The sequence below is a fragment of the Natator depressus genome, chromosome 5 (genome assembly GCF_965152275.1).
Source record: "Natator depressus isolate rNatDep1 chromosome 5, rNatDep2.hap1, whole genome shotgun sequence".
Classification (NCBI taxonomy): domain Eukaryota; kingdom Metazoa; phylum Chordata; order Testudines; family Cheloniidae; genus Natator; species Natator depressus.
The window spans coordinates 18,426,563-18,453,764 of record NC_134238.1 but is presented as its reverse complement, the minus strand read 5'-3'; the positions used below and the strand labels follow the sequence as shown (position 1 = coordinate 18,453,764).

The 27,202-nt window shown below is 39.9% G+C and overlaps 2 protein-coding genes across 3 annotated transcripts in view; one reads left to right on the top strand and one right to left on the bottom strand.

Annotated features, from left to right (window-relative positions):
* Window positions 1–9,763, bottom strand: part of C5H18orf54 (chromosome 5 C18orf54 homolog) — a 28,893-nt gene extending 19,130 nt beyond the window's left edge. The window contains exons 1-4 of the mRNA XM_074952371.1: window positions 9,041–9,763; window positions 7,480–7,806; window positions 2,803–3,582; window positions 121–271 (exon numbers count right to left, since the gene is read on the bottom strand). Coding sequence (XP_074808472.1) covers window positions 121–271; window positions 2,803–3,582; window positions 7,480–7,756 — 1,208 coding nt within the window. The 5' untranslated portion in view covers window positions 7,757–7,806; window positions 9,041–9,763. The remainder of the gene's footprint in view (window positions 1–120; window positions 272–2,802; window positions 3,583–7,479; window positions 7,807–9,040) is intronic.
* Window positions 9,608–26,147, top strand: POLI (DNA polymerase iota). 2 transcript variants are annotated; one of them, XM_074952370.1, is made up of 10 exons: window positions 9,608–9,626; window positions 11,808–11,933; window positions 12,499–12,663; window positions 15,476–15,628; window positions 16,877–17,113; window positions 17,761–17,939; window positions 18,490–18,581; window positions 20,042–20,175; window positions 22,390–22,583; window positions 24,441–26,147. In XM_074952370.1, exons 2-10 carry the CDS (start codon window positions 11,897–11,899, stop codon window positions 25,305–25,307), a joined length of 2,058 nt encoding a protein of 685 aa, XP_074808471.1. In that variant the 5' UTR covers window positions 9,608–9,626; window positions 11,808–11,896; the 3' UTR covers window positions 25,308–26,147. The 2 variants fall into 2 exon arrangements, with proteins under 2 accessions (XP_074808471.1, XP_074808470.1); XM_074952369.1 differs by lacking the exon at window positions 9,608–9,626 and adding an exon at window positions 9,872–10,052.
* Window positions 26,148–27,202: the final 1,055 nt, after the last annotated feature.

The window sequence follows — 27,202 nt, the reverse complement described above, 5'->3', positions numbered from 1 at the left end:
TCACAATGGTAAACAGGCTGAGAAACACTTATCTATAGTATACACAACATATATACTTAGGCAATGATACACTTTCAAGAACAAATTGTTTTAATGGTTATTTTTGTTTAGTTTACTCACAAAGCAACTGGCACATTTTCCCATGATCTTTCTGCTTCCAGTATATCTACTGTACAAGGGCTGCCATCATTTTTCAGAGCACTTGATAAATTCTCAACAGAAGACTCTAGAGTTCTCTTTGCCTTCAAGATAAGCAACTCAATCTGGTCATCTAAAAACACAACACAGCGTCATCACCAGTTACTATTCACTACGATTCTTCAAGTCAGCAATTTCACTTTCATTACTACATGATACTGTTCAGACTTAGTCTAAATGATTTGTAAGACGCTGGAAATAGTCTGTCCTCTTTCACAGACATTATTGCCAAAATTTTCAAAATGTGGTGCCTAAATTTTGCTTAAATATGAAATTAAGCCTCTTAATATGGAACTATGAGACTAACTCTAGGTACCTATTTTTAAAAATCTTGCCATATGATTTTATAGAACAAATAGTCCTCTATTCCAAGCTGTAAGTTCCCAGCCAATGGGGGCTGCGGGAAGCGGTGCGGGCCAAGTGATGTGCTGGCCACCGCTTCCCGCAGCCCCCATTGGCCTGGGACAGTGAATCGCAGCCAGTGGGAGCCGCGATTGGCCAAACCTGTGGAAGCGGCAGGTAAACAAACCAGCCAGGCCCGCCAGGGGGCTTACCCTGGCAGGCCACGTGCCAAAGGTTGCCGATCCCTGCTGTAGGGCATATTATTGTTCAATTGCACCATCCGTGTCAGATGTGAATTGAAGGAAAAATTAACATAGCCACAGCCTTTCCATGCAGTAGGATGTTTCCTTCCATAACTCATTTATAGAATACAGCATTTAAGATTCCTTAACTTTATAAAGCCCTCTGATATTAAGATTTTCATTTAATCAAATATATGTCAATATTGAGGATTCTTAAGTGGCTGGCATATAGGTCTTCATAGTGTTACATAACAGGCACTTCAAGAAGTTCTGCTTGCACATACACACCCCATATGTAATTACATACAAAACCTGCATTAGTTAGATTGCAAAGTCAAGCACTCAAAAATTAGGAAGTGGCAGATTTACGTTTTCATGTGCAACCCTAATTCAACTACCTGTCCAACCAGCCTCTGGACTGAGTGAGGTAGGGGTCCTGTGGGGGAAGAAAAAAAAAAGTATGTGATCATATAATTAAAAACTGCATTATAATACGTATACGCAAAGGGGTGAAAACTAAAGTTATGCAGGCATCTGTAAATCTGACATTTCCTAACTTCTGAGTGCTTGACTTTGCCAACTAAAATAATGGTTTTAATTAGATTTTATAGAATTTCCAAGGTTTTTTTTTTTTTTTTTAAATAAATCTAATCCCAACCATACGTTACCAGCAATGTGAATGCTGAATCCTCAACACTGCAACGCAGACTTCTACCCCTTGAGCTACCTGACTAACCACATTAGCTAGCAACAGGAAAAAGCTGTTGGGGGTGGGCTACTGGCACCACATGCTGGGAGATTTTTTAATAGAGTCTAGCTCAGCAAGCTGCCCCCCACCCTGGGAATTGAAAGAGCTCCTGTTGCACATGGTGCTCCCAGGGAGGATCGGAAACTGGGAACAAATTGGTTATGGGGTGAGCTCGGCTTTCTCATCCCCTAAAGAGTTGAGGGAGCTACTGCCCCATGTTATGCCCCCTGCAGGGATAGGGCAATGAATCCTTTCCCCCCGACCCTGCAAACGGGCACAGTAATGTACAGCTCCCTCCATTCTCTCCTACTACAGCTGGTCACAGGTATTCTCAGTGCAGTATCTGCGTCTGCTGTTTGGGAGAAACTGGCAGAGGCTGGTCACAAAGGCAAATCAGCTCGAAGTGTGAAGTTAAAACAGTGTTAACCCTGTATGGATACTCTCATTTAGGAGTAAAGTGCCCTTTGTTCACTCTAACTTAGGGGGATGTTAATATTATGGATTCTATAGCGGTACAGCTATAGCGCTGCAGCTGTGCTACAGTAGCACCATAGAGTAGACACTTTCTAGACCATGAGGTTTTTCCTGTCTCTGTAGTAAATCCACCCCCTCAAGAGGCGGTAGCTAGGTTGACTGAAGAATTCTTCTTTTGATCTAGTTGTGTCTATACCAGGACTTGGGTCAACTTAACTATGTCTCTCACAGACATGAATTTCTCACACTCAGTGGACTGACGTGTCTAGGTCAACCTAAATTTTGGATGTAGACTAGACCTTAACCCTCCCAGATTAAATTACAGTGTTCTAAGCCCATTTTACTCCTGAATGACAGCACTCATTGGATGGGTGGGTGAGGTTAAATATGTACTAATTTATACATATTGACTTCAGAACTTTAGTTGATTTACCTTAACTTTACTGAGGGCTTGTCTTCATGGACACTACACTGGTGCAGCTGTAGCGATTTAGTGAAGACCTCTCATTGTAGTTAATCCACCTCCCCGAGAGGCAGTAGCTATGTTGAGGGCAGAAGCTCTCCTGTTGACATAGCGCTGTCTACACGGGGAGTTACATCGGTATAACTATATCGCTCAGGAGCGTGGATTTTTCACCACTCCCCCACGTAGGATAGGTGTGAATAGTCTTACTGAGCAGTGGTTCACACTGTGCAATATAAGAGGAGCATGTTCTGCCATGTGTGACTAGAAGAGTAACATTTTGCATTTAACATTTTCAAGAAACATTCAAAACAAATCATGCGTAATGCAGTTACCTCTGAATGGCTGTTTGGACTGTCTTGAGAGACCACTGCCAGGTTGGAAGTCTGCACTTGGTCTGACATATCGGCAATTTCCTGTTACTTTACTGTCACCTGTTGGATCCAGATAACTATTTTGTTCAAAAGAATTGCAGTCCAATTTATCCACAATGTGGCATTTTTTCAGATTCTCACACATTTGTGAAGAGGAAAATTCATCTTGTATGTTAAATGTCTGAATAAAACTTTGATTAGCTGAATCAGATAAAAGGTTATGACTCTTTAGCCAGATTGGGTACTTGAAATCAGGAATACTACTTATCCCCGACACATTCAAGTCAGACTTATGGCTAGTAAGCCACCTTGGATAATTCTTGACAGAAATGGACTTAGAGTGTTGTTGAAAAAGGCAATCCCCTGCATTTTCTTTAGAAAATATAGAATTATATTTGTGAGATTTATACACATTGTGTTTCTCTTTGTCAATGTCTCTGTAGTGATTTCGATTATCCACAGCATTGCCATTGTCTTGGAAACCAAAGTCTTTTTCAACATCAAATGAGGAAGTCTGATAAGCATAGAAGGGAGATTTTTTCAGTGACTTCCTAATCCACTTCCCGCTTTGAAGCCCTGACCCAGAAGGTATCCTGTGGATAAAAGGCAGTGATCCATCTGCTGGAAATGCTAGTAGATCATCTGTGGTGAGACTAATCAAGTCTGGGTCACAAACAGTTTGTCTTATAAAAGGTGAGGCAATGGAGTCGAGTTTTACTTGCTGGTTAAAGTCCTCCAAAGCTGAAAAACAGAGAAACCGTTTTTATATATTTTCCTAAATTTAAAAAAATTAAAACCATGTACTTGAAAAACCTATGATAGATACATTTTTACGTTACAGTTCTTTTACTAAATTACAATGTGAATATTGTGGACTGATGTTTCAAAGCATCATAGTCGATCAATTCTGACTCCACTTCTCTCAAAATATTGGTGGCAAAAATGAACAAAATAAAATCATTTAAAACTTTTGTCTTACTCCCCATGAGTCAAGATACTCATGTTATGCCTGTGGAACTGTAGAGGGGGGTGGTTTTGTGGGAAATCTATCATCTTCTTTCTGCTGTTTATCTGATTCATAAAACCAAAACGGTGCACCATTCAAAGAAGTATTTTGACTTCAGTGCAGGACTATAAATGGCAGCATATTTCACACATCACCTGGATTGGAGGCATTATTGATCTAGCCCTCATTTCGTTTGATGCTCCGACTGGGGGTGCAGGAGGGGGCTCCAGTGGGGACAGAGGACTCCCACAGCCCTCTCTCCCCGCAGCAGCACCTGAGGCGGGGAGTGGGAGGAAAAAGATGCCCCCTCCCTGCTGCAGAAGCTCCGAGGCTAGGGCCACAGGATAGGCACCCCTCCCCGGGCTGGTCCAGGCCAGGGCAGGGACGCTTTGGCCAGTCCGGGCACAGCAGAGTTGGGGCTGGGGGAGGGGTGCCCCGGCCTTGGCCGGTCTGGGGCCGGGTGCCCTCCCCCAGCCGCAGCAGGTTCCCCGGGTGGGTTCCCTAAGCATCCGTGCAGCGCTAAGAAGGCGGCTGCGCAACTTACAGGGAACTTAGATACCAACGTAAGTTTGTACTGTAGACCAGGGCTGAGTGCTGTATTTTCAAAGAATTGCTTTCGTATATAAACATTTGTATACCTAAAAATCTGCGTAATGCATGTGTACAGCTGACCATTTTGCCCATAATACATTTCAAATGACAATTTACAGGATACACAGAACTCACAAGATGCTGAAACCTTTTCAGCAATTAGCTTTTTAATTTTAAAGTTTTATTGGGACACAGAATACAGCTAAAAGAAAAGGAGTACTAGTGGCACCTTAGAGACTAACCAATTTATTTGAGCATAAGCTTTCATGAGCTACCGCTCACTTCATCAGATGCATTCAGCGGAATACAGCTAACTACTTTTTGACGTACAAATGTTGAACCCCTACAGAGAGTGCCCAAGTTGCTATCACATGTAAATTGTAGCTGTTATCACATTATGTAGCACCACAAGTGCACATGGAGTCTCACAGACATAAGACAGTCCCTGGCCCCCCCAAAATCTTACAACATGAATACTGTAGGATCTAGTGTCAGCAAAAGAAACAGACTTGTCCAATTTTAGGGCATGCCTTCAAGGTTAGACATTTTTCTAATACATCTGTAATATTTCAGGCAGAGTACTGACTGTCACCTATACACAAATATTAAAGCTGATTCCCTGTCTATCCTGAAGTGCAGCAAGTATATTAGAAGAGAAAAGTAGAATTGAAAGGACAAGACAATAGCCTGCAGCTACAGAACCTGAGCCTGTGATCATACTAGAACTCACAAGATATGCAGGGTCAGAATTCAGTCTTTTAGAATAGATTTCTAAAACTGAGATTCTGATGGCATCATTAAAATGTATTTTACTTTCCTAGCCAAATTCCATTTTAGGTATTTTTACTACCCAAAATCTTCCACCAATTTCAACTGCGTAATATATTAATCTACTGTGTTAAACACATCCAGTCTTGCAAATGTTTAACGTGCAGACATGCTCAGTAAAGCATCAATGAGGCTCAGTGCAGGATTGGGGGCTCAGTTTGTAAAGTGTTTTCAATATATAAAGGAAAGAGAAAATATTTTTTTAAAATAGAAAAAGTTGTTTTTAAGCAAGCACTAGAATCAAAGCTATTAAACAAAAATATCAGCCTTACCTAACCATAAAGAAACTGCATGCTACTAAAACGGTTTCTCTCACACCCACACATCTCCAGGTGTTTCTGACTAGAGTTTTTGGTGGTGGTTAAAGTTAGTTGATAGCCAATAAACTCGTGTTAACTAAACACAGCTGTAAAGGCTAATGCAACACCTTTACAAACATTTGTTCCCAGTCATGGTGCAGCCTATGGTTCAGACAAAAAACTCTAGTTCAGATAAAGTAACAAGTGACCCCAACTATCTGAACTGATAATACCATCAGCATCTAAGAGGTGCTCAAACAAATTAGTTTTATATAATTCTGATGTTACTCTAGGAACAGAAATTGAATCCTTGTCAAGATCTAAGTTTAGGCACTGATTTACAATATTATGTTCTATACATGCACATCATATATTGTGGAGATGATTTATATTTAATCAGCTGCAGAGCAGTCAGTTTATTCCTGTACCTATGACTGTGTCATCAGACCACAAATCTATTTCCCCACAGTGATGTATTTTAACATTCTTAGCCTCTGATTAGTTCCAAACACCATCAGTTACTCATTTAGTCATTCTACCAAAATTTTTTCCTCTTTTCCCCCAAAATGTAGAATTTTCCATAAAATGACACCTGCTTAAGATCCAGGACATGCAATATTCAATGCGGTATCACAGACATGTTTTCTATTTTTAAAATAGCTTTAAGTCCATTGTGTCACAGTGACATATGCAATCTGATGAGTTTTGTTGAAAAGCTGGAAAGTATCCTTAACACTAGCTTTTGGCTAAGAGCTCAATCTCAGATCTAAAAAACACTTTTTTGCAGGGGAGGGGGGGTGTCCAGAAAGCTATTTTGAAATTTGATTTCCACTAAGCTTACCACTGTTGGACTGATAGTAACTAAAGGCACTACAGATCAACAGATACACAAAAGTAGACCTAATAAAACTTCATTTTTTAAAAAGTGAGAGCTTCAATCCTGCAAACATGCACATTTTCACTTTAAGCATTAGTAATGTGAGTGGTATTACCCACATTCTCAGTTTTAAGCAGGTAAGTAAGTGATGCAGGATTGGGATCTAAAACAGTGCTTTCATATATAATGTGTGGCATATATAGAACAAACAGTGGTTTTATTCACTCCCGTGGTAAGACTTGCACTATATTTATGTATTTGCCAATAACAGCTATTCCAAACTCAGCCAGAGTTTAAGGCCAAAATGGACCACTAGATCATGTAGTTAGTGCCTGTATATATTACAGGCCACCAACACACTAAACCTAACAACTAAAATTAGACCAAAATTCTGTAGCCTCTTTGTAATACACCACTCCAGCGGTATTCCACCTTTTACTTATATTTACTTTTGATTTCAAATCTTAAGTTATTATTTACAAAAGTTTCATTTAATCTTTAATATGAAACTAAGAAGTAAACAGCACAGTATGAAAGTGCAGTTTCACGCCAGCCAAGTTTGCAGTCCAGGAGATCCAGTTCCTTTATATACCTAAAAACTTGTACAGACAGGAGATGAAACTGAGGAAGTGTAGTAGACTTCTTCCACTTCCACCATACATCTCTAATTTCAAATTTACATGGTTTTATTTTTTAAAAAGATGTAAAAATTCATTTTTACTGAAGACTATTACAGAGAATGAGAGGTATCACTACCTAAGCACCATTTATTACACAATATGTACTTAGAATTTATGTAGCAAATATTCATTAAATCAAATAGATTACTGATCAGTGTTAAGACTTTTTGACAGATTCAAATTCCAAAAAGGAATTTAAAAAAAGTTTCAATAACAGTATCTATAGCCACACATAACAAACAAGAATAGACTGAAAATGTAAAAGATGACAGAACCAGTTCATGAGATGTTCTCTTTAGAGAGATGTCAAAATATTAAACAAAACCACAATTTAAGCTTCATTTGCAGGAAACATACCGTATTTTTGTACAGAACCATACTTTGCTGACTTATCTTTAGGAGTACTCTGACCTATGCAGATTTTTCCAGTGCTTACTTCTGAAGACATAAGACTTTGATCAAAATCTTCAATATAGGCCTCTAAAGCCTGAGATGCAGAGTTGTATACCTTGTCTTTGTATTGAATTGAGCCGTTTGAGTAGGAGTTACTACTGTTAAGGCTGCAGCTTGCTAGGAGAGAAGACACAGTAGATTCAGGCAAGTAAATGCTGTCTTTTTCAAACGAGCATGCCATGGCTTTTATCCAAATGTCTAATGGAATCTCTTCTCATCTTTCTAAAGAGTCTGAGTAAAGAAATAAAAACATAATCAATCACCTCTCATGATGTCCTCTCATACACTGTACTTCCAAATCAAGCATCTGTATGTTTATTAATTTCCAGTAAGAGTTTCACCAATTTTGATAGCTGCACTATTTAAAAGCTAACAAAGTCCATTCAGCTCTAAGCCAGATATTCAATCTAGCTACTGACCTCATAGCTTTACAAAAATAAAAAAAAATGTTTATGATTTATGCATGTATGAGTAGGCAATAAGAGAAAAACAAAGGCATTCAAAGCACAGAACAAAAATAAGTCTGCATCTGGACAGAGAAAAGTGAACAAATCTCAGTGTTCATATGCAAAAGGCACCTCATATGCTGTGCGGACACCACACTGTTAAATTAGCTTTTTCCAAACAACATTTGGTACTGAAAGATCCCGACTAACCCCAGTTTAGCAAGAGGGGCATTTAGCACATGAAGAGATTAAAGTCTGCCAGACCACTACCTTCAGCTGGAACATCCCAAAATGTCAGTCTATGACATCACAGCTAGCACAGAAAACCCCAAAAACAACAGAACAAAATTGAAGAGATTAGTAAAAATGGTTTTAACAGTATAAGCAAGTGGTTCAGTTGATCAAAGTGATAAAAGCACTATCATTGCAGGAAGTCAAGAACAGTTTAGATGCAACAGTACTGGGAACGGTGTATTAAAGAACCCTGCCAACTACAGGTGTGGGTGACATTGGACAGGCATTGGAAGAGCTTTTCCTGTCTATGCAATTACGAGAAAGCCCCTTTAAACTGGCTTGGTTATAACAATCCCATGGGTTGACATTTACTGAAGGGTCATAAACCTAGACTAGTACTAAAGGCTGACGCTGGGATTTTCAAAGAAGCCGAAAGGAATTAAATCCCATGAAAATAGGCACCTAGCTTCCGTAAGCCTCGTTGAAGATCACAGCCTCACCCAACCTGGTCACCTCACACGAGGGCAGGGCTGTTACCAAGCACCGACCCCCAACGCCCGCCCCCCCGCGGAGACCCTCCGCCCCACTGCCCGCTCCGGCCGGGGAGACTACAATGCTGAGCCCAGTGGGGGGCTCGGACACCCCGCGGGGGCTCTAAGGCACGCATACCCAGCCGGGACAGCCAGCAGCAACCTCCGCTCCCCTCAACACCCGTAATCCGCCGTTGCCGCCCGCTAGTTTAAAGTACAACGACACTTCTTTCAAAACGGCGCTGGGCTACTCACTGCGCAGGAGCACACGGTCGCGCTCCTTTCTGGGAGTTGTAGTTTACCTCCTCCGCGGAAGCGAGCCGGGGACTACAACTCCCAGAATGCCCCGCGGGCCGTCGCCACTCATCGCCGCCGCAGACACGCGCTGCTGTGATTCAGAGAGCTGAGCTGGAGCCTGTGTGCCCGGGAAAGTATCCGCTCCTCGCTTAAGTCCCTCCCGAAAACTTACGTCCTCAATTATGTTTACAATAGAGGACCCAATAATATGTTATCTATCAAACTGAGCCACTCAAATGTGCCTATCTCACCCCACTCGTTGTACTGCAGTAACTCTCCTCTTTCTTCATCCCGCCCGCATGTCCCTGTTGCTGTCTGTGCAGATTATCTACCTATCTCTCCAGGGCCGTCTGTGGCCCCTCTCGCAGTGCTACTGATTGCAATACCACCCGAGGACACCTGCCAGGGGCGTGAAGGGTGCTGCCGAGCCAAGACTTTCCTATACCCCGCTTGCCCTCGTCTGAGGAGCGGACCCTGCCCGCCAGACCAGGGCTGGGTGTGGGGAAGTGGCGGTGTTACGTCCGACACAGCCTAGCTGCTGTGGGTGAGGCTGAGCTCCCTGGTCTCCCGCCTGCAGCGGTTTGAGTACCGGGCCGAATTCGAGGGCGCTGTAGGGCCGCGGCCTGGACCCACCCCCTGCGCGGCCGGAGGGTGCCGGCTGACCCCAGGCTGACCCTCAGTGGGCGTGGCTACGGAAAGCGGGCGGGTGGATTCCGAGCGAAGCGCTCGCGGTGCCCAGCCCCCGGTCGGCGTCGCGGGGCTGAACGCCGCTTGCGGGCCCGGCCGGCCGGCCGCTCGCTCGGGGGCGGGGCGGGAGCCGTTCACCTCAGTGTGTTCCTGCGCCGCGGCGGCGGCCGCATGGAGCTCCCGGAGGAGGAGGAGGAACCGGATTGGCTTTGCCCGGAGCCTGGCGGGCCTTGGAGCCATGCAGCGCTCGCGAGAGCCTCCTCCGCCGCTCTCGGAGCACAATGTAAACGGGGTGGCGGGGGCTGGAGCTGTTGCCGGCGGGGAGAATCTGGAGCCCGCCGGGCGACGTAGTCAGACAGACGTCGAGAGCTGGGGCCCCTGAGACACGAGTGTTTGTCCCGCCCGGAGCTGAGCGACTCCCCCAGGGATCCGTCCTGCCCCCAGCGCCCAGCTTGCTCCCCCCCAGCGTCTCCCCATTCCCTCGCCTCCCTGTTTCCCTCTCAGTGTCCCCCATTGCCCTGGTCTCCACACAGCCCCATCGGTGTTGGGACTGGTTCAAATGTGGAGCTTGTCAGAATTCGATTAATTTTTTATCATTTTGATGGCTAATAGCCATGCTTATTTTTAAGCATTTCCCCCGGGTTTTAGCAGTTTTTAATTTTTCACTTTTGGGGGGGGGTCAATCGGGCGGTGGCAGACAATAATTTAATGACAGTAGACTGAGTGAGATTAAAAAAGTTAAGGCTTTAAAACGGGTAAAACACAAATTGTCAACATCAGCTGTCAAAATATATAAAGTAAATATTCTCAGATCGCACACTAATAAGTTCTCAAACAGAAATTTAGTTACTTTGCTTGTCTGTACATTTCAGTTATTATCAGTGGAAATATTTTTGTTGTTGGTTTGTGTGTGTATAGGGAAATCAGTATTTACCAACACAAATTTAATGCTTCCAACCTATTTAAATGGTAACAGTGTAGCTGAACCAAGGGGTCATATTTGCTTGTAAAACACCACATCTGCGTGAAGTGCCATCTAAATAATAATATCTAGAAAATGGTGCTGCTCCGAGTGCTCAGTCCTGTTTCACATTAGGAACATGCAAAACACCAATTCAATGGAATTAGAAACCTTAGATTGAAACAGTTAAATGTTGCACATTTCAGCACATTTTCATATAACTTAAAGTGTGTTCCCTTTCATCTAAAAAAAACAAGTCCCCAGAAGGGGGAAAATCTGATATTTTTAAAATCATTAAATCTGTACTTAAGTATTAAAATGTAGCTTAGTACATTTTTTCTCAAACTTTCCTAAGAAAATTTTCATCTTTGGGTCAAGAACCAGCATAACAGATTTAAACTTTAAGAAATATATTTTTTTGAAATTATATAGTATGGGCCTTACTATATAATTTAAAAATGTATTTCTATAAAGTTTGCTCTTTGCACTTGACAGCATTTTTGCTTTCTGGTTGATGATCGGTTGCATCATTCATGGGCTGCTAGTAGGTGGAGTTCATGTGCATATTCTTTCATAGACAGGTTATTTATTTAAACCTGCAGCAGTAGAGAAGCTCAAATTGTAGAGATACTAGGCAGGTGTGTTCTCAGAGATAAAGAGGTGGGAAGTATATTTGGTGTTGTCACTTTTGTGCCCACCCACTGGATGCTTCTAAACAGAGTAGGAAAATCCTTATACATTTTCTAGCAATAATTAAAATAAACCAAGGCATACAATGTAAAGGGTGCTGTATCAGAAATACAACTTTATAAAATTATTCAGTAAAAAAGAATCGAGGTGGCACTGGCCATCTACAAGAGGTCTTCAGGATGTAGACAGCAGTATCTTTTACTGATACCAAACCACTGTGCCAATTGGCTTCTGACCGAATTAATGTCTAATTTATAAACTCTCTCTACTTTGCCACACAGTGCTTGATTTCCAAGCATAGTTTTCATGTGTGAGATTGTTTGCTGCATTATTGACAAGGGTAAGAAGGATGTTATCTTTAAACTTGGTTGTATATTTTCATTGCAGCAGGTAATGGCAAGACTGTACCATCAGGAAGTACAGCACACAGGGTAATTGTGCACACTGACCTGGACTGCTTTTATGCACAAGTAGAAATGATCCGTAATCCTGAATTAAGAGACAGACCTTTAGGTAAATTTATATGTTGCTGTTTATTGCTGTTTGGTTTATGTTTATGTGGTTGGGAAAGACAAAGATACTTTTTTACTTGTACTCTGTCTTTCATAACTTACTCCACTTGGTTGTAAGGGTCAATTGAGCTTAAAACTGTTGGTACTATTGCATGTGAATTAACTAATCAATGGAAGAAAAGAGTGAAGTAAATATTTTTAAACTAATTTTATACTAATGCAGATGTGCCCATGTATACATCAGGTTGCATGATAAGGGCCAAAAATAGTGAGAATACCTTTTTAATAAGTGAAAAATTAATATGGCATTTAAGAAAAAATATTTTATTACCATAAAATGTTCTAAGACCATGAGCCAGGGTCCTGCTTCCGGCAGTCTTACACAATAAAATTATGGTGTATTTCTTCTTAAAAATGGTATTAAATTTTTACTGATTGAGGGATTTGCATTACAGGCTTTGATAGCAAAGTGTAAACCATTGGCATGGAAGTACTGTAATAAACAAGTGACTCATTAAAATGTTATGTAAATGTAAAGTGTTACGATTTTTTACCTTTGTTTCCAGGTGTTCAGCAGAAATACTTGGTAGTTACCTGTAACTATGAAGCCAGGAAACTTGGAATTCAGAAACTTATGTCTGTCAGAGATGCTAAAGAAAAATGCCCAGAGCTAGTGCTAGTTAATGGAGAGGACCTGACACAATACAGAGAAATGTCGTACAAGGTTACAGGTACAGGTTAACAATTTTTTAATAGTGGGAAATAAGTACTGTACTTATACTTATTATGGTAAAAAAAATTTCCTCCATAAACGTTTCTGATTTTATGTGAGCTTTAGAAAATTGTCATAAGGTTTGTAGGGATGCCATCTCAATCTCTGATTCCATCAGATTTCACAAACTAAGCAGTTGGGCTCAGTCATTATCTAGATTAGAGGTGCATGCTGGATTCAGACAGCTGGGTGTATTTAAATGGCCTATATGACATACTAGGATTCTGCAGAATCTTTAATGTTAATATTTTTCAAATGAAAGGTAAGTTTCAAGCCCTCATGGCTGCAGAGAGAACCTTCCAAAAATGAACTGAGGGGAAACTGATGTCATGACATCTGCCTGAGACTGCAGATAGCCTGAGTCAGAGACTCAGAAGTATGAACTCCCCTGTCCCTTGTTAATCTTCTTCAAGGGGTTGATAATGAAGTCCACAGGATTGGGAATTTGGAGTTGCTGCAGGGAAAGAATTACAGAAGTTAAAACCTTGAAGACTCTCAAAGAGAAAAGGGAAAGGAGCAGAGAAAGGAAGTAAAGGGCAAAATAGCAGTGGCCTAAAGGGAAGCAGATTTTCTCATTGAGTGCTGAAGAGACAATAAGGTATTCAATAGTATTACCTTGCAGCTATGTTCTCCCCTTGAGTTCTGTGCAAATTTTGCACTTAGATCAGTGGGAAATCCACTGTGGATTGTAGAGAATATGAAGTCCCAAGTTTACATTATTACACTATGTGGTTATTGTCACAATTTCAGAGCAACTGCACCTCTGACTTCCTGTGTAGTTTGCTCAAGGGATGTTCTCTTAAGTTTCAAGGGATCTAGCCATCAGCTCTTTCCAGACAGGGACCTGTGTCCCTCTCCCTCCAGACCTGACATGTAGGCTGCGGCGTCCCGCAATTCATTGTGATTATTCCCGCAGGTCTGCCCTAGTTCAGCTTTCTCTCAAGGGCTAAGACCGTGATTTACCAGAGACCAAACAGCCGTATGCAGAGCACAGTACATTTATTTTAGGACAAAAATATTACAGAGAAAACATAATAAAACAATAACAAGTCTAAACACATACTTTAGCTTACTAGAGATTCCCCCCATTTTCCTTATGGAGACCCAATAACATTCCAGGGTCCAATCCAGACTAGTGAGGGGTTGTCACCTCCTGCCCTGCAACCTTGGGTGCTTCACAATGTTTTGCTGTTGTAGGTCCCACAAACAGCCTTCTAGCATGTAGGTTACACCCTTCGTGTCTATAGCTGCAGTCCTGGTTCAGCAACTCTGACTCCAACAGCCTGTCAGCAACACACCAGCCACACACTAGCTTCCAGCAGCCTTGGTTACTACTTACAGAGTGACACCAATACACTTCCAGACCCGAATTTTCCCCAGAAATTTGTGTTCTGCAATGCCCAGCCCTCTCCTGGACAGTTCAGATATTTGAGATCTGTTGCCCCTGTAAGGGATCAATGTATGACAGTATGGTACTTTAATTGGAGTTACTGAACAATTCAGTTTAAAGATGTCACTGGATTAGTTTTGCTTAAATAATAAAACAAGTTTATTTAATTTCAAAGAGAGAGGTTTTAAGTGAGTACAAGTATAAGGTATTGAAATCACAAATGGTTACAAGAGAAATAAAGATTAAATGCTTTCTAATAAGTAAAACTTAACAAACGAGACGTAGTTTAAGGTGAAATTCTTACCACATGTTCCCAGCAACAGGACTGACCAAATTCTCAGGTCAGAACCCCTCCCAAAGTCCAAAGGCTGGTTCCTTTGGGGAGAGAGAAGGATCAAGGGTACCTGGGCTGTTTTTGTACTTCCCTTTTATTGTCCAGTCACCCTTTGAAATGCATTTTCCTGAGGGTTACGCCTAGATGAAGTTCCTTCCAGCTCTGAGGATGGAGACATGGGGTCTTGTGGTGAAAGAGGTTCCATGTTTGTTAAAGTACAAATCCATCTGTTTCTGCTGCCAAAGAATGGCCACTTGACCAGGGATTGCCAATCGACTTCAATGACACAGGGCTAGAAGTGTCAGTTTGTCGTTCAGCTGGTTTACCCACTCCACAGACTTGTCTGCTAAACACATTTCAGTCAAAACTTCAGCTTATGTTCATAACTTTATGTATAATGTTGCTACACATTTTTCACCATGATATTATTGACGAACAAGTTATTAGTTTTCAAGTGATACCTCACAAGGCATATTTTGTAGAAAGATTATTACAGTGGTGTATAGGTTGTGAATACATGGGTGCATTCAGTCACAGACCCTGTTGGGTTCCACTCTTTCAAACACTTAAGGAGGGTGTCCATCTTGGTTAAAGAGTCTTGTCAATTTGTTGGATCAAAACTAGGGCTTGGTTTGAACCAGTATATGCAATTAATCGTGGGGTTGGTACCTTTCTGTAAGAGTTTCTGTCCCAGAGTCTGTAGTAATTATGCCCCCCAGTGATTTTAGGTCCTAGATGGAGCTTGGTAATCTTCCCCACCAGCCTGCATACAGTTCCTGGCTCACTGAGATACAGCTGAGAAGGTGGGTGACGTAATATCTCTTACTAAACCAGTTTCTGGTAGTGAGAGAGACAAGCTTTCAAGTTTACACAGCTTTTCTTCAGGTCACCTTGTCTCCCTAATGTCCTGGGACCAACACGGCTACAGCAACACTGCTTGCAACAATGAGAGATACAGTTAACATTTATAAAGTGGATACAGTAGTTTAAAGAGATCCCTGTGTTTGTCATACCTGTCCCAGTTACATACTTTGCTTTTTTCCATAGAGCTACTGGAAGAATTTAGTCCACTGGTAGAAAGACTTGGATTTGATGAAAATTTTGTGGATATCACAGAGTTGGTAGAGAAGAGACTAGCACAGCTGCAGAGAGATGGCTGTTCCAAAGTGTCTGTGTCTGGTCATGTGTATAATAATCAAAGTGAGTGGTTATTCCCTATTTTGCTAAAATATTTTATTAAATATTAGTAGAATTTAGTACAAAAAGTATCTTGATAACTAAGTTTATTAAACTTTCAAAACTGCATGATAACACATTTCCTATTCAATACAGTATTGTCTGGAAAACTTTTATTTTCCCTATGGTTATACTGCCAGGAAACAACTTGCAATATACCATAATTTCATATCTGAGAATCTCATTTTGAATGGCATGTGTACCTTCGTATATTAATGTCAGTGGAAGTTGGGCATGCACAGTGAGTTGAGAGAATAGATTCTTTTGTTTATGTGGTCTTCAAAAAAGACAGTTAAATGTAGAATTAAATATCTAGTTTGAGCTTAAAGTAACAGCTTTCATGTTAGTTCATGACAATTTAGTTTTAAGTGTTTAGTTACTGTGTGTCAGCTAATTGAAATTTTCATCAAACATATCCTTAATGTATACCAAAAAACAGAGCAAAAAGTTTTGCTGTACAGGGTGACTGCATGGGAGACTTGTACTGAAGTCACTGGGGGCTGACTGTAGAAATTGGACTGATTCATATTCTCCACTAGGATCCTTCTAGCTCACAAGTGCACACAGTTGGCATAGCAAGATTTATATTCATTTCATAAATGAAGGAAAAGAGCAGTTGATTTTTATCAGACCAGATGTTAATATCAACTGTTGCTATAATTTTTAATACAGTTCCAAGAAAGAACTGCCTTAATAAGGTCTCATTTCATTAGTGTTCACCCTTGAGTAACAGAGATGGACACCTTCCAGTTATCTTAATTAAACAAATGTTCTACTCCTAAATCTCTAATTCATTAATTTTTCCATTTGGTTATATTGAGGCAAGAGTCTGTTACATGATGATATTTAAATATTTTTCTTTGATATCTATTAAACATGTATAGAGTGTATTTATCCTTAAAGTACTTTCCAAACGTTAAGTAATTTTCACCATAATTCTGTGATGCTAGAGTGTTACCCTTTTAATTTTAGAGAGGAGGTAACTGAGGTACAAAGAGGTTAAATCACTTGTCTGAGGTTAAATATTTACTCTATGGCAGAGAACCCAATAGTCCTTACATTCAGCCCCTTGGTCTACCCAGTAGACCACACTCTTTCCCATAAAGTTTTTAATAGGTTATAAGCACATGAATCTTATTAGCGAATGGACCTGTGGTGATTTGAGTGGTCATTGTATGCTGAGAAGTGACCACCTCCTTTTTGTCTTCACAGCTGTCAATTTACATGATGTGATGCATATAAGACTTGTCATTGGATCTCAGATTGCAGCAGAGATGAGGGAAGCCATGTACAATAGACTGGGTCTTACAGGCTGTGCAGGAGTGGCCTCTAACAAATTACTATCTAAACTAGTATCTGGTACCTTCAAACCAAATCAGCAAACAGTTCTTCTACCTGAAAGCTGTCAGGACCTAGTAGGCAGCCTCGATCACATCAGAAAAGTGCCTGGTAAGATATTGGTGCCACAATCTTTCATTTAGACATTGTGAGAATTCATAATTTTAATATACACACTATGCTTTTAAAACTGAAAGAATTTTAAAATCTGTTTTTTCATATTTATATTTACTTTTTGCATTTTATTCAAACTAGTCAGTGAAACTGTACTAGTTTGTTGTACTTCTGTTCTCTAGTTCATGTCACTTTTTGGTTCTGCACTAACACAAGTGCTGCAGCATTTGGGTTGCAAATACCTAAAAAGAATGTATAAATCTCAGACTGTTTTCATTGACACCCCAACACTGATATTGATATCAGTACTTATATAACTTTTGAAAAAAAATTTGCTCAATACTAAAATGTGGGTCTCAATTACTTGAAAATGTTGCTTCAAAGAACTTCCAGTTCTATAATTAAAATAATTATATTTGATAATGGCTAGTTTTATATGGCAAAACTTTATAAATTATATTTATAGGGAAAAGGTATTTTAGTTTATTAACCAAATAATAAATTAGTTTTTAGTATTTTATATAATATATAAATTATAAATACAACTTGCTAAGCATATCTTAATCTTTTAAATGACTTTCCTGTGTACTGTATTATTTTGTAAAGAGATTTTACTCAAGTTATCACACACTTTTTTCATCTAGGGATTGGCTATAAAACTACCAAGCGCCTAGAGTTGCTGGGTCTCAGCAGTGTGCGTGATCTCCAGACCTTTTCACCTGTAATACTAGAAAAGGAACTAGGAGTTTCAGTTGCTCAGCACATTCAAAAGCTCAGCTATGGAGAGGATGACTCCCCTGTGGCCTCCTCAGGACCTCCTCAGGTACAAATGACATATGAAAATACAGTTTTTCAGAATGAGAAAGATTGCACTCTTTGAGTACAGTTTTGCTGAGCTTGCTGACATCCAGTCATAATGAACACAGGAATTGTAATACTGGATCAGACCAGTAGTCCATCTATTCTGGGATCCTGTCTCTGACAATGGTCAGTACTATCTGCTTCAGAGTAAGTTACAAGAAATCCTACAATTACGAGATATCCTGCCAGTCAGGAAAGTTTTTCCCAACTCCCCATAGTTAGAGGACATGGCAGTTCATATCTCTTCCAAAATTCTTTTAATTTTATTTATATTTACTATTATAACTCAGGATATTCTTGTTACCTCTACTAATGTCTGATCTTTTTTTGAATCCTGCTGAGCTCTAGGTTTAATGGTATTTTGTGGCAATGAGTTCCAGAGGTTAATATGTGAATTATGTGGAAAAGCTATTCCCTTTCATACCTTTCATACCTTTCAAATTCATACCTTTTGAATTTGCTTGGTCACTTGATAATACACAAAATTAAAAGGACTATTGCATTTCTTACAGTCCCTTAGTGATGAAGATTCTTTTAAAAAATGTTCATCAGAAGTGGAAGTTAAAAAGAAAATGGAAGAACTACTTGCTAAACTTTTAGACAGGTGACTGTCTTCATTTGTTCTTATTGCTGACTGAGTTTGTGACCTGAAAGAACACTGGGCATATGTAAGGTTTGTCTTATCTTTTGCAGAGCATACTTTGGTCTCTCCTATCTTCAGAATGCTGCCCCTCAACCCCACCTGCCTCTCTAACTACTTCCTCATTACCTTTATCTCTGAACTTGTGAAATGTGTCCTCTACAGCTGTGGCCTCAAATTCCCCTCCTGCAACTCCATCCTGCTCCTCTCTCCCAGTCTGGCTTTCACCCTCTCCACTCCACTGAAACTTTTCTCTCTCTACCCTGTCCCTGGGTAATCTTATCCACTTGCATGGTTTCAGTTACTATTGTTATGCTGCTGTCTCGCATCTTCTCCACTTCTGACTGCTTCTCTTGGTTAGACCTTGCATCTCAGCCGGTTTCTCTGACATCTCTTTAATGTTGTGCCATCAACTTAAGCTTAACGTGGCCAAAACTGAACTCCTTATCTTGCCTTCTACTGTTCTGCACAACCGCAGACAACACCATCATCATTCCGGTTACTCAGGCTTATAACCTCGGGGTCATCTTCAGCTCTTCGCTTTCCATTACCACTCACATCCAGGCAGTATCCAAATTCTGCTTCTCCCACATCATCATCAAGATACTTCCATTTATTTTTGTACAGACAGGAAGAATTAATTCATTCCCCTTATCTCCTGTCTTGATTATGTAGCCACCACAAGTATGTTTACACTTCAGTGTAAGCTGAGGGTTCAAATTCAGGCTCAGGCCTAACTCCCCTTCCATCTACACACAAATTGTGCTAACCCAGGGCTTGGATCCAGGATTCCAGGACACCACAGGGGTGGAGGGTGTTAGCCTTCCACTCTGTCAGGGCAGAATTGTTCCCTTCAGCATATTTTCTAGTACAGTCATTCTCAACCTTTTACATACCAGGACTGCCTTTTAATACTGGGACCTTACTACCACTTAGCAATATGGGATGGACAAGATGGTTTCATCTCTAGGTTGAGAACCATATTCTAGTACTTCCAGCAGTCCATGTCTAAAAATCTCAAGCAATGGGGCTTCCACCACTTTGTTTACTAATGTAGAGATTTTTTCCTTAAGTGAATAAAACAGTAAGTTTTTTTCTACCAGTCTTCAGCTGTGTGCAATGCTAAACAAAAACTATTTATTGAAACCATTTGTAAAAAAATGTGAAGAAATAAATAGACATTGCCAGTAAATAGAGTTGAGTTAGGAAGCACTAGAATGGTATCAATTGGGGAGAATGAGGCAGGAAAGAAATTAAAGCTAAAGCTTTAAAGCTACTTATGTTCTATACTATTACCATTATTTTGTTTCACTTTCTTGATGGATTAAAAAAAGATATACATTACTTACTTGATCCAGTTGCTTTGAAAGTATTTGTAAAGCAGTGGTAATGTTAATTGCTCTGCACACCTTTATTTTCTTCAGAATATCCAAAGATGGAAGAAAGCCACATACAATAAGATTAACCATCCGTAAATTTTCATCTACCAATAAATGGTTTAGTCGGGAGAGTCGTCAGTGTCCTATTCCCTCTCATGTTGTTCAGAAATTTGGGACAGGTAAGAGCTTTTGGGAAATTTTGTTTTCAGAAAGTATTTGGTCAGTTGTTAGTTTGGTTAAGGATTCCTTTGGTGCACAATATGTTGTTTGAAATTTTAACCAGGGTTGCTTTAACTGGAGAAATGCCCAAGTATTTGGCACATTCATAGGAACAATGAAATGATACTTCCTTCTGGGAAGGAAGGTTTATCAGTCTATTAATTTCAGTATCAATAAAGTTTCAGGTATTAAGCGTTACCTTTGCTTTGCTTTAAGTTACTTTAAATCTAGGTTTCTGAACAATGTTTCATATGCTGGTTTTTAATTTAAAGTACACCTCTACCCTGATATAACGCTGTCCGCGGGAGCCAAAAAATCTTACCGTGTTATATGTGAAACCACATTGTATCGAACTTGCTTTGGCCCCCCTGTTCGTTGTCCCCTGTCCGCCCCCTCCAGAGACGCCCTGTCCCTAATCACCCCAGGACCTCACCCCTACCCAACCTCCCTGCCCCCTGACTGCCCCGCCCCATGACAGGCACTCACCGGGAGTGGTGGGAAGTGGAGCAACGTGGCCCCAGCCTGCTCCACTCAGCCAGCTCCCAGCCGTGGCACTCCGCTTCCTGCCGCTGGTGAGTGCGGGGAGGTTGGGGAAAGGACGCCCCCCGCATTCACCGGTGGTGGGAAGCTTAGCGCTGCGGCTGGGAGCTGGCGGAGTGGAGCGGGCTGGGGCTGGGCTGCTCCGCTTCCGCTGCTGCCGGTGAGTGCGGGGGGGGGATCCCTCCCCCAACGACATGGCTGTGGCCAGGGTGAGGGAAGTGGAGCAGGCTGCTCCCAGCCCCCGGCTAATCACCCAGGCCATTCTGGGCCTGCGGGGCCCCCCAAAATGCCCCCCCCACAGCTCCTGCCTCCCAGACCGTTGGGTGTGGGGGAGGCCTGCTTTATCACATTGTATGCGAACCCGTGTTATATCGGGTCACGTTATATCCGGGTAGAGGCGTATTGCATTGGTTTTATGTGATAGATGTATCTCAGTGAAACACTGTTAAAAAAACAGGACTTCCTGGCAGGAATAACTTTGTTCAATAAGTAACAAAGTTGTTAACTCAGCCTTGCAAGATTGTTTTGGGAGTGTACTAACCCAGGCACAAAATATACTTGCCTGTCTTTTCCCCTGATGTTGAAAAATTAATTAAATGTAACTCATCTCTGTCCAAAAAGAAAAGAGAGAGAAATTACATGCAAGGGATGAGTGAGTGAAAGGAATTTTGTGTGGCTGTTAACTATAAGATTTCAGGAGCTTTCTGAATCGCTCCTTATCCAACAGTGTGTGACATGTATACAGTCTTCCTCCTCTGAAGCCAGGGTTTGTCCATCCTAAATAAGGATTAGTCTTTCATTTGCCACTTCATATGGAGTTGATCTTTTCCCTATATTTGACCAATCACTTCACTACTATTCAGTATCATTATGTTTTCTCTCTTAGTAAGTAGAGAGTTTTATAAAATACTGTAATCATAGACTGGAATTAGTAAAGGGTTTCACCTCTGAATCCGATCTAGATTGGAAGAGACCAAAATGTATTACCCTCTGATAGGTTCACACACTCCTGCGAAAGTAAATAAGTGGTCAATAAGCTCTTTGTTGTCAGATAGCCAGATCACACAAATTGTCATTGTCATTAATTGGATCCGTTTGAAGACGATTTAATAGAAATGGAGAGTGAGCTACTCTCAGTTGTATAAAAAGGCCTTTTCCATTTGCAGGATGTTAGTTTAATTGTGTTTGTTTAAATTGACCACTTTTCCAATTATCACATCACTTCTCAACAGAGATGACAGGGCAGAACAGGAGAGCTTGTATCATTAATGTCTATGCTATAGAGATTCCGTGGGCATGTCCCTAGGGTTGTCAATCTGGCACTTCTTGCAACCATAAAATTTATTTTAGAAAACCTTTTTAAGTGTCAAAAACTGTAAACTTAACTCTCTTTATTTTCAGATGATCAAATAAATGCTGCCTTACTTGGCACAACTGTAGTTACAATCCCTCACATTTCCTAAGAACTGAGATTTTTTTCAGTGCATTGAACAATTAGGGTAAATGCTAACTTATTTTGCATTAGTGCAAAGTGTTAAAAGTCCAGACTATCTCATGCACAAACCTTAATTCCATTCAGCCCCCTATAGAAAGATTTAAATTAATTCTGCTGTTTGTTTACATTTCATATTCAGGAACCTATGACGTTGTAGCCCCACTGGTTGGTATCCTTATGAAATTGTTTAGAAAGATGATAAAAGTGGAGATGCCATTTCATCTTACCCTTCTGAGTGTCTGCTTCTCAAATCTTAAAGCTCTGCCTAGCCTCGCCAAAGGATCCATAGGATTTTATTTAACTCGGTCGTCACCCCCTTCAAGTGCTGGCAAAGTAAGTTGAAGATTATTAAAAACTGTCAATCAAATCAAGTGCACTAAATTCAGACTGAGACTATATATATATATGCTGTAGTATCCTTAATACTTTAAGAAGTTTTATAGTCCCAAATATCATCTCGGTAGTAAAAATGAAGGACTCTGTGGGCTCTCCTGAGTACAAGCTATTTACAAGATGAGTTTATGCTATCCTTCTTTGGTAGTATTAATCTGTTTTCAATTACCATGTCTTGAATGGGACAATACTAGGCAATGAAACTTTATTACTGTGGAAAAAAGAGAGGAGCTTGTGGAGCCAAGGTTTTCAGAAGTGGATGCCTAAAATTTAGGTTTCCCCCTGACTTTAATGGGAGCTCTTCTGCCTGCTCAGCACGTCTGAAAAATCAGGCTACTTAAGTAGATACCTAAGTATGAAGTTAAGAGCCTAATTTTTCAGCATCCATTTTTGAAAACCTCAGTGCTTCTGTAATGTGTGATCTATAGGTCATGGTGGAACTGAAGTGACCTAAATATTTCTTTCTCTCATAAAATATCTTTAACTGTTTAGCTTGAATTTAATCGTGTTCAAGTGCCCTTAATTTACCTTTTTGCACTTAGCTATAAGGGTGTCTTCAAACACTGGGTTGCTTTACTTTCCATATGCTCTTAACTCACCCTGTTCAGGCTAGGAATTAAGGGTAGGATTTCATCTTCAAATCTCACTTATATAATTTAAATCAACTATGATGTGTTACTTTAATATAGATTTTTTTTTAATGGAAATATAGGGAAGTTGACAAAAGACCATGGTTGAAATCTTGGCCTCATTGAAGACACAGTAAAACTCTCATTGATTTCAGTGGGGCTAGCACTTCACCCCAGATGTCTTTGAGGGGAGGGATAGCTCAGTGGTTTGAGCATTGACCTGCTAAACCCAGAGTTGTGAGTTCAATCCTTGAGGGGTCATTTAGGGAATCTGGGGCAAAAATTGGGGATTGGTCCTGCTTTGAGCAGAGGGTTGGACTAGATGACCTCCTGAGGTCCCTTCCAATCCTGATATTCTATGATTCTGTATTTTTTAATTCTTAGTATTTGTGAGTCACTGTACTGTTGATCATTTAAGATCTACTTTGTATTTAGAAACTTGAGGTTAATTTATCAAAATTCTGGTCCTTGGTTACATACAAGTAATCATGACTTCAAGTCACACATTTATACATGCAAACAGATCTTGTGTCTATAATGATCAGTATTTGGTATGCAATTACTCCGTTAGGTGAGATGTGCAAAGTTTATATCTTTTGTTCTTGGTTCTCTCCTTTTTTCACTGCACATTTGTCCCTAGCTGACCACCTACCCTTCCACAATCTGTCATACAACCTATATGCAGACATCCAGCTCTGTTAACTCCCTACCCTTATCCCAACTTCTCAGGTGTCCATGCTCTCATATCTTCTCTTTTCTCTGATAATTGCTTTTACACAGAGGCTCATTCTTCTTTTCTGGGTGCAACATAATTTGGTTTGAAAGTTTTGTCCTTTTTAAATTTTCTTTAGATGCAAACTTTAATGATACAGTCTGTAAATAAGTATTTAGGCATATTGAAGGACTTTGATGTAGCTGGGCTGCCAGACGGTACTTGTTTTACAACCGCAGCGAAACTCTTTAAATATCTGGTCCATTATCTATCTCTAAGTACTAGGTTGAATAGAAAAATCTTTGTTGCTGGGTGATTCAGTGGTAAGTTTTGTTTGTGGAAGCAGGATTTAAGGGATCACTATCAGTATAATTGTATTTATGACATGGTGTCCTTTTAATCATTTAATATTTTTCATATGCATTGTGTAGCTAAATAATATATTTTATGCTGTAGAAAATGGAAGGTGTTCCACAAGACCAAGTGAACTCCTGCAGTTTTGTACCAGACAGAAGAATAAGAACTAGAGAATCTTCACTAGAAACCAAAAGCTGCACAGAAGAACCTGAAATTCCTGTTTGCCCACTTCATTTGCTTCCCGCTGGCATTGACCAGGAAGTCTTCAGTCAGCTTCCAGAAGATATTAAAGAGGAAATTATTTCTGACAAAACTGGGGAAAGGATCCATACACAGAATGTTTTGAGCCAGCCATTACCTTTTTCTAAAGGAGCACTACCATTTTTTGCACAAGAACAAATGCACACTACCCCGAATTCCAGAAGAGCAGATCATAGTATCAGCAGTTTGGTATGCAGTGAACACTTTCAATCTACCAGTGAGATGGAGACTGCCATGGTACACAGCCCTAATCCTAATTGTATTCTCAGTCTACAGGATCCTCCTGAGTACCCTGAAAGTGCATTAATGGATGACTGTATGGAACAAGTACCTAAGGAATCACTGAATTTCAGTACCACTGATTCAATTGTATTGAACTTGCAAAGTCAACAACATTTTTTTCAGCCCCACAGTTCAGACACACAAGAGCAGCCCATTGGAGCAGCCTCTCAGGATGAAGGTCAGAGAGAGCAAGCATCAGGAGAAGGAAGAATTGTATTTCCTCCTAATATTGACCCAAATATTTTTTCTGAACTACCTGCAGAAATGCAAAAGGAACTCCTGGCTGAATGGAAGAATCTAAAACCTGTTTCCAAAATGCACATGAATAAACCTTCTGAAAAGTTAAAAACAAACAAAGGAAAAAAGAATGTGATGTGTTCACCACAGTCTAACAGTTTATTAAGGTATTTTAAACCAAAGTGATTATTATATACATAATACAGAGATGACTGGTGTAAAAATAAGGACACCATAAGCCCTGGCACTTGGAGGTAATACAATCATATTCATGCATTAAAGAAATGTACTATTTTAAAGTGTAATGTGACAAAATAGCATACAGAAACAAACAGACCACCTCAACAATTAATAGTGTAAAACTATTGATAATTCCTTTTAAAAGTGATTAATACTATGTATTCTTGTGTTAAACTAGCAGATTAATGTTTTATTTAGTCCAAAGAGAGCAGCAATGGAGACTGCCTTCCCCTAAATTGCACATTAGATGCGATGAATCCTCCAGTTGTTACTACCCATATTAAAACATTGCAAACCAGTTTGAAACACTTACACTTGTTCTTGTATCAACCAAATGGCATCCATTAGGGCATGGGTGTTCTTGCTGTTAATACATTTTTTAAACTCAAAATACAGAAAATACTGACTTGAATGGTGGGGCTTGTGAAACTAATGGAATATAGAGAAAATAGTACTGCTTTCTTAGTAGTTAGTCACTAACTGCTAGAGGTAAAACACATCAGTAATGTGAACAGAGCATCATCTACAGGCAGTTCTAACTCACAAATAGGCTTTTACTATTTGTAGTAGGAATAGCCACCAAGACAGTTGTCAGCATTTCCAGCCATTGATTAGGCGAGGTCCCAGTTTGGAAAGATACTTAAGAACATGCTTAACTACTTTGCTGATTTACCTCAATGTTGATTTAGGAATGTAATTTTAAAAAAATCTTGGCCAATGAAGACTGATTACAAAATTGCTGTTTAAATCTTAGCTAATTATTGTTGCAAAGTAACTTGTAATAAACACGTTTACAGTTGTTAATACCTTGCCTGTTTTATTCAAGATAAAATAACTTTGAGATGTACTAATCTAATGAGATATTTTACTATTAAAATGTCAATGCTTTTAATTCCAGGGCAAAATCAAATTATGGTTAAATCCTAAATACTGACTAGTTCCTGAGAGGAACATACTAATTAACAATTGCTACATAAAAAATTCTCACAATAACTTTACACAGTAAATGATGTGAACGTGTGTTACAGAACACATCACTGTATCTTTAGGTTACAGTGAAGTCTGACTCTATTTTATGTGTTTTGATGGCAACTCGGGTTCTGATTTAAAAAAAAAAAAAGCAAAAAGCTTTTTCCTAAAAAATAGCAAAACATATACTGTTATGCTTAGTCATCATTTCTGCTACTAACAGAAGTACATGAAATTAAACTATACATCTACATTCTCTATATAGACCACACTTAAAATATTAAAGATCTCAAATTCTTTAATTTTAAAATGAACCCAGGTGACAGCTGCATATGATTTATATGTATACAACTTTCCTCTTATGTTTGGCATTGGTGTATAATTCTTTAGCATCTTTATTCCAGACCTTGCTTCAGTGATTAGATTTATGAGGGTAGTAAGCAAAGTTCTCTCCACCACTGAAGGTAGAAGCATTGCTTCCTGTTCTGGCTGGATAAACACTATTAGTTTGGAATGTTCTGGATTCCTGTAAGAAAGGGAACTGAAATGTTAAAATAAAATATGTATTTATCCAACAATGAGAATTCTGGAGAGGAATAAATCTTTGAATATAATCCACAAAATGTACGTGCTGAAATATCCTCTCTATTAAAGTGAAGGGATGTAGCATACACAGAGTTCATAGAAAATGAGCTTCAGCAAACCAGTGTAATCACATGCAAGTCTCATGTGATGGTGCTCTCAATCACAATGTTAGAAGAGGCAGGTCTGAGCCACAAAGTTTGGATCTACAATCAAATCCAAAGTGTCCCCAGAGTACAACTAGTACTACAGAAATTCATAGATCTAAGTCAAAATGAGATCAGTTTTAA

Excerpts from the sequence above, each read along its gene's own strand:
- POLI (XM_074952369.1), top strand. The coding sequence starts at position 9,941 with ATGGAGCTCCCGGAGGAGGAGGAGGAACCGGATTGGCTTTGCCCGGAG. Across the intron at positions 15,629-16,876 it reads TCATGTGTATAATAATCAAA|CTGTCAATTTACATGATGTG; the intron begins GTGAGTGGTTAT and ends TTGTCTTCACAG. Across the intron at positions 17,114-17,760 it reads TCACATCAGAAAAGTGCCTG|GGATTGGCTATAAAACTACC; the intron begins GTAAGATATTGG and ends TTTTTCATCTAG.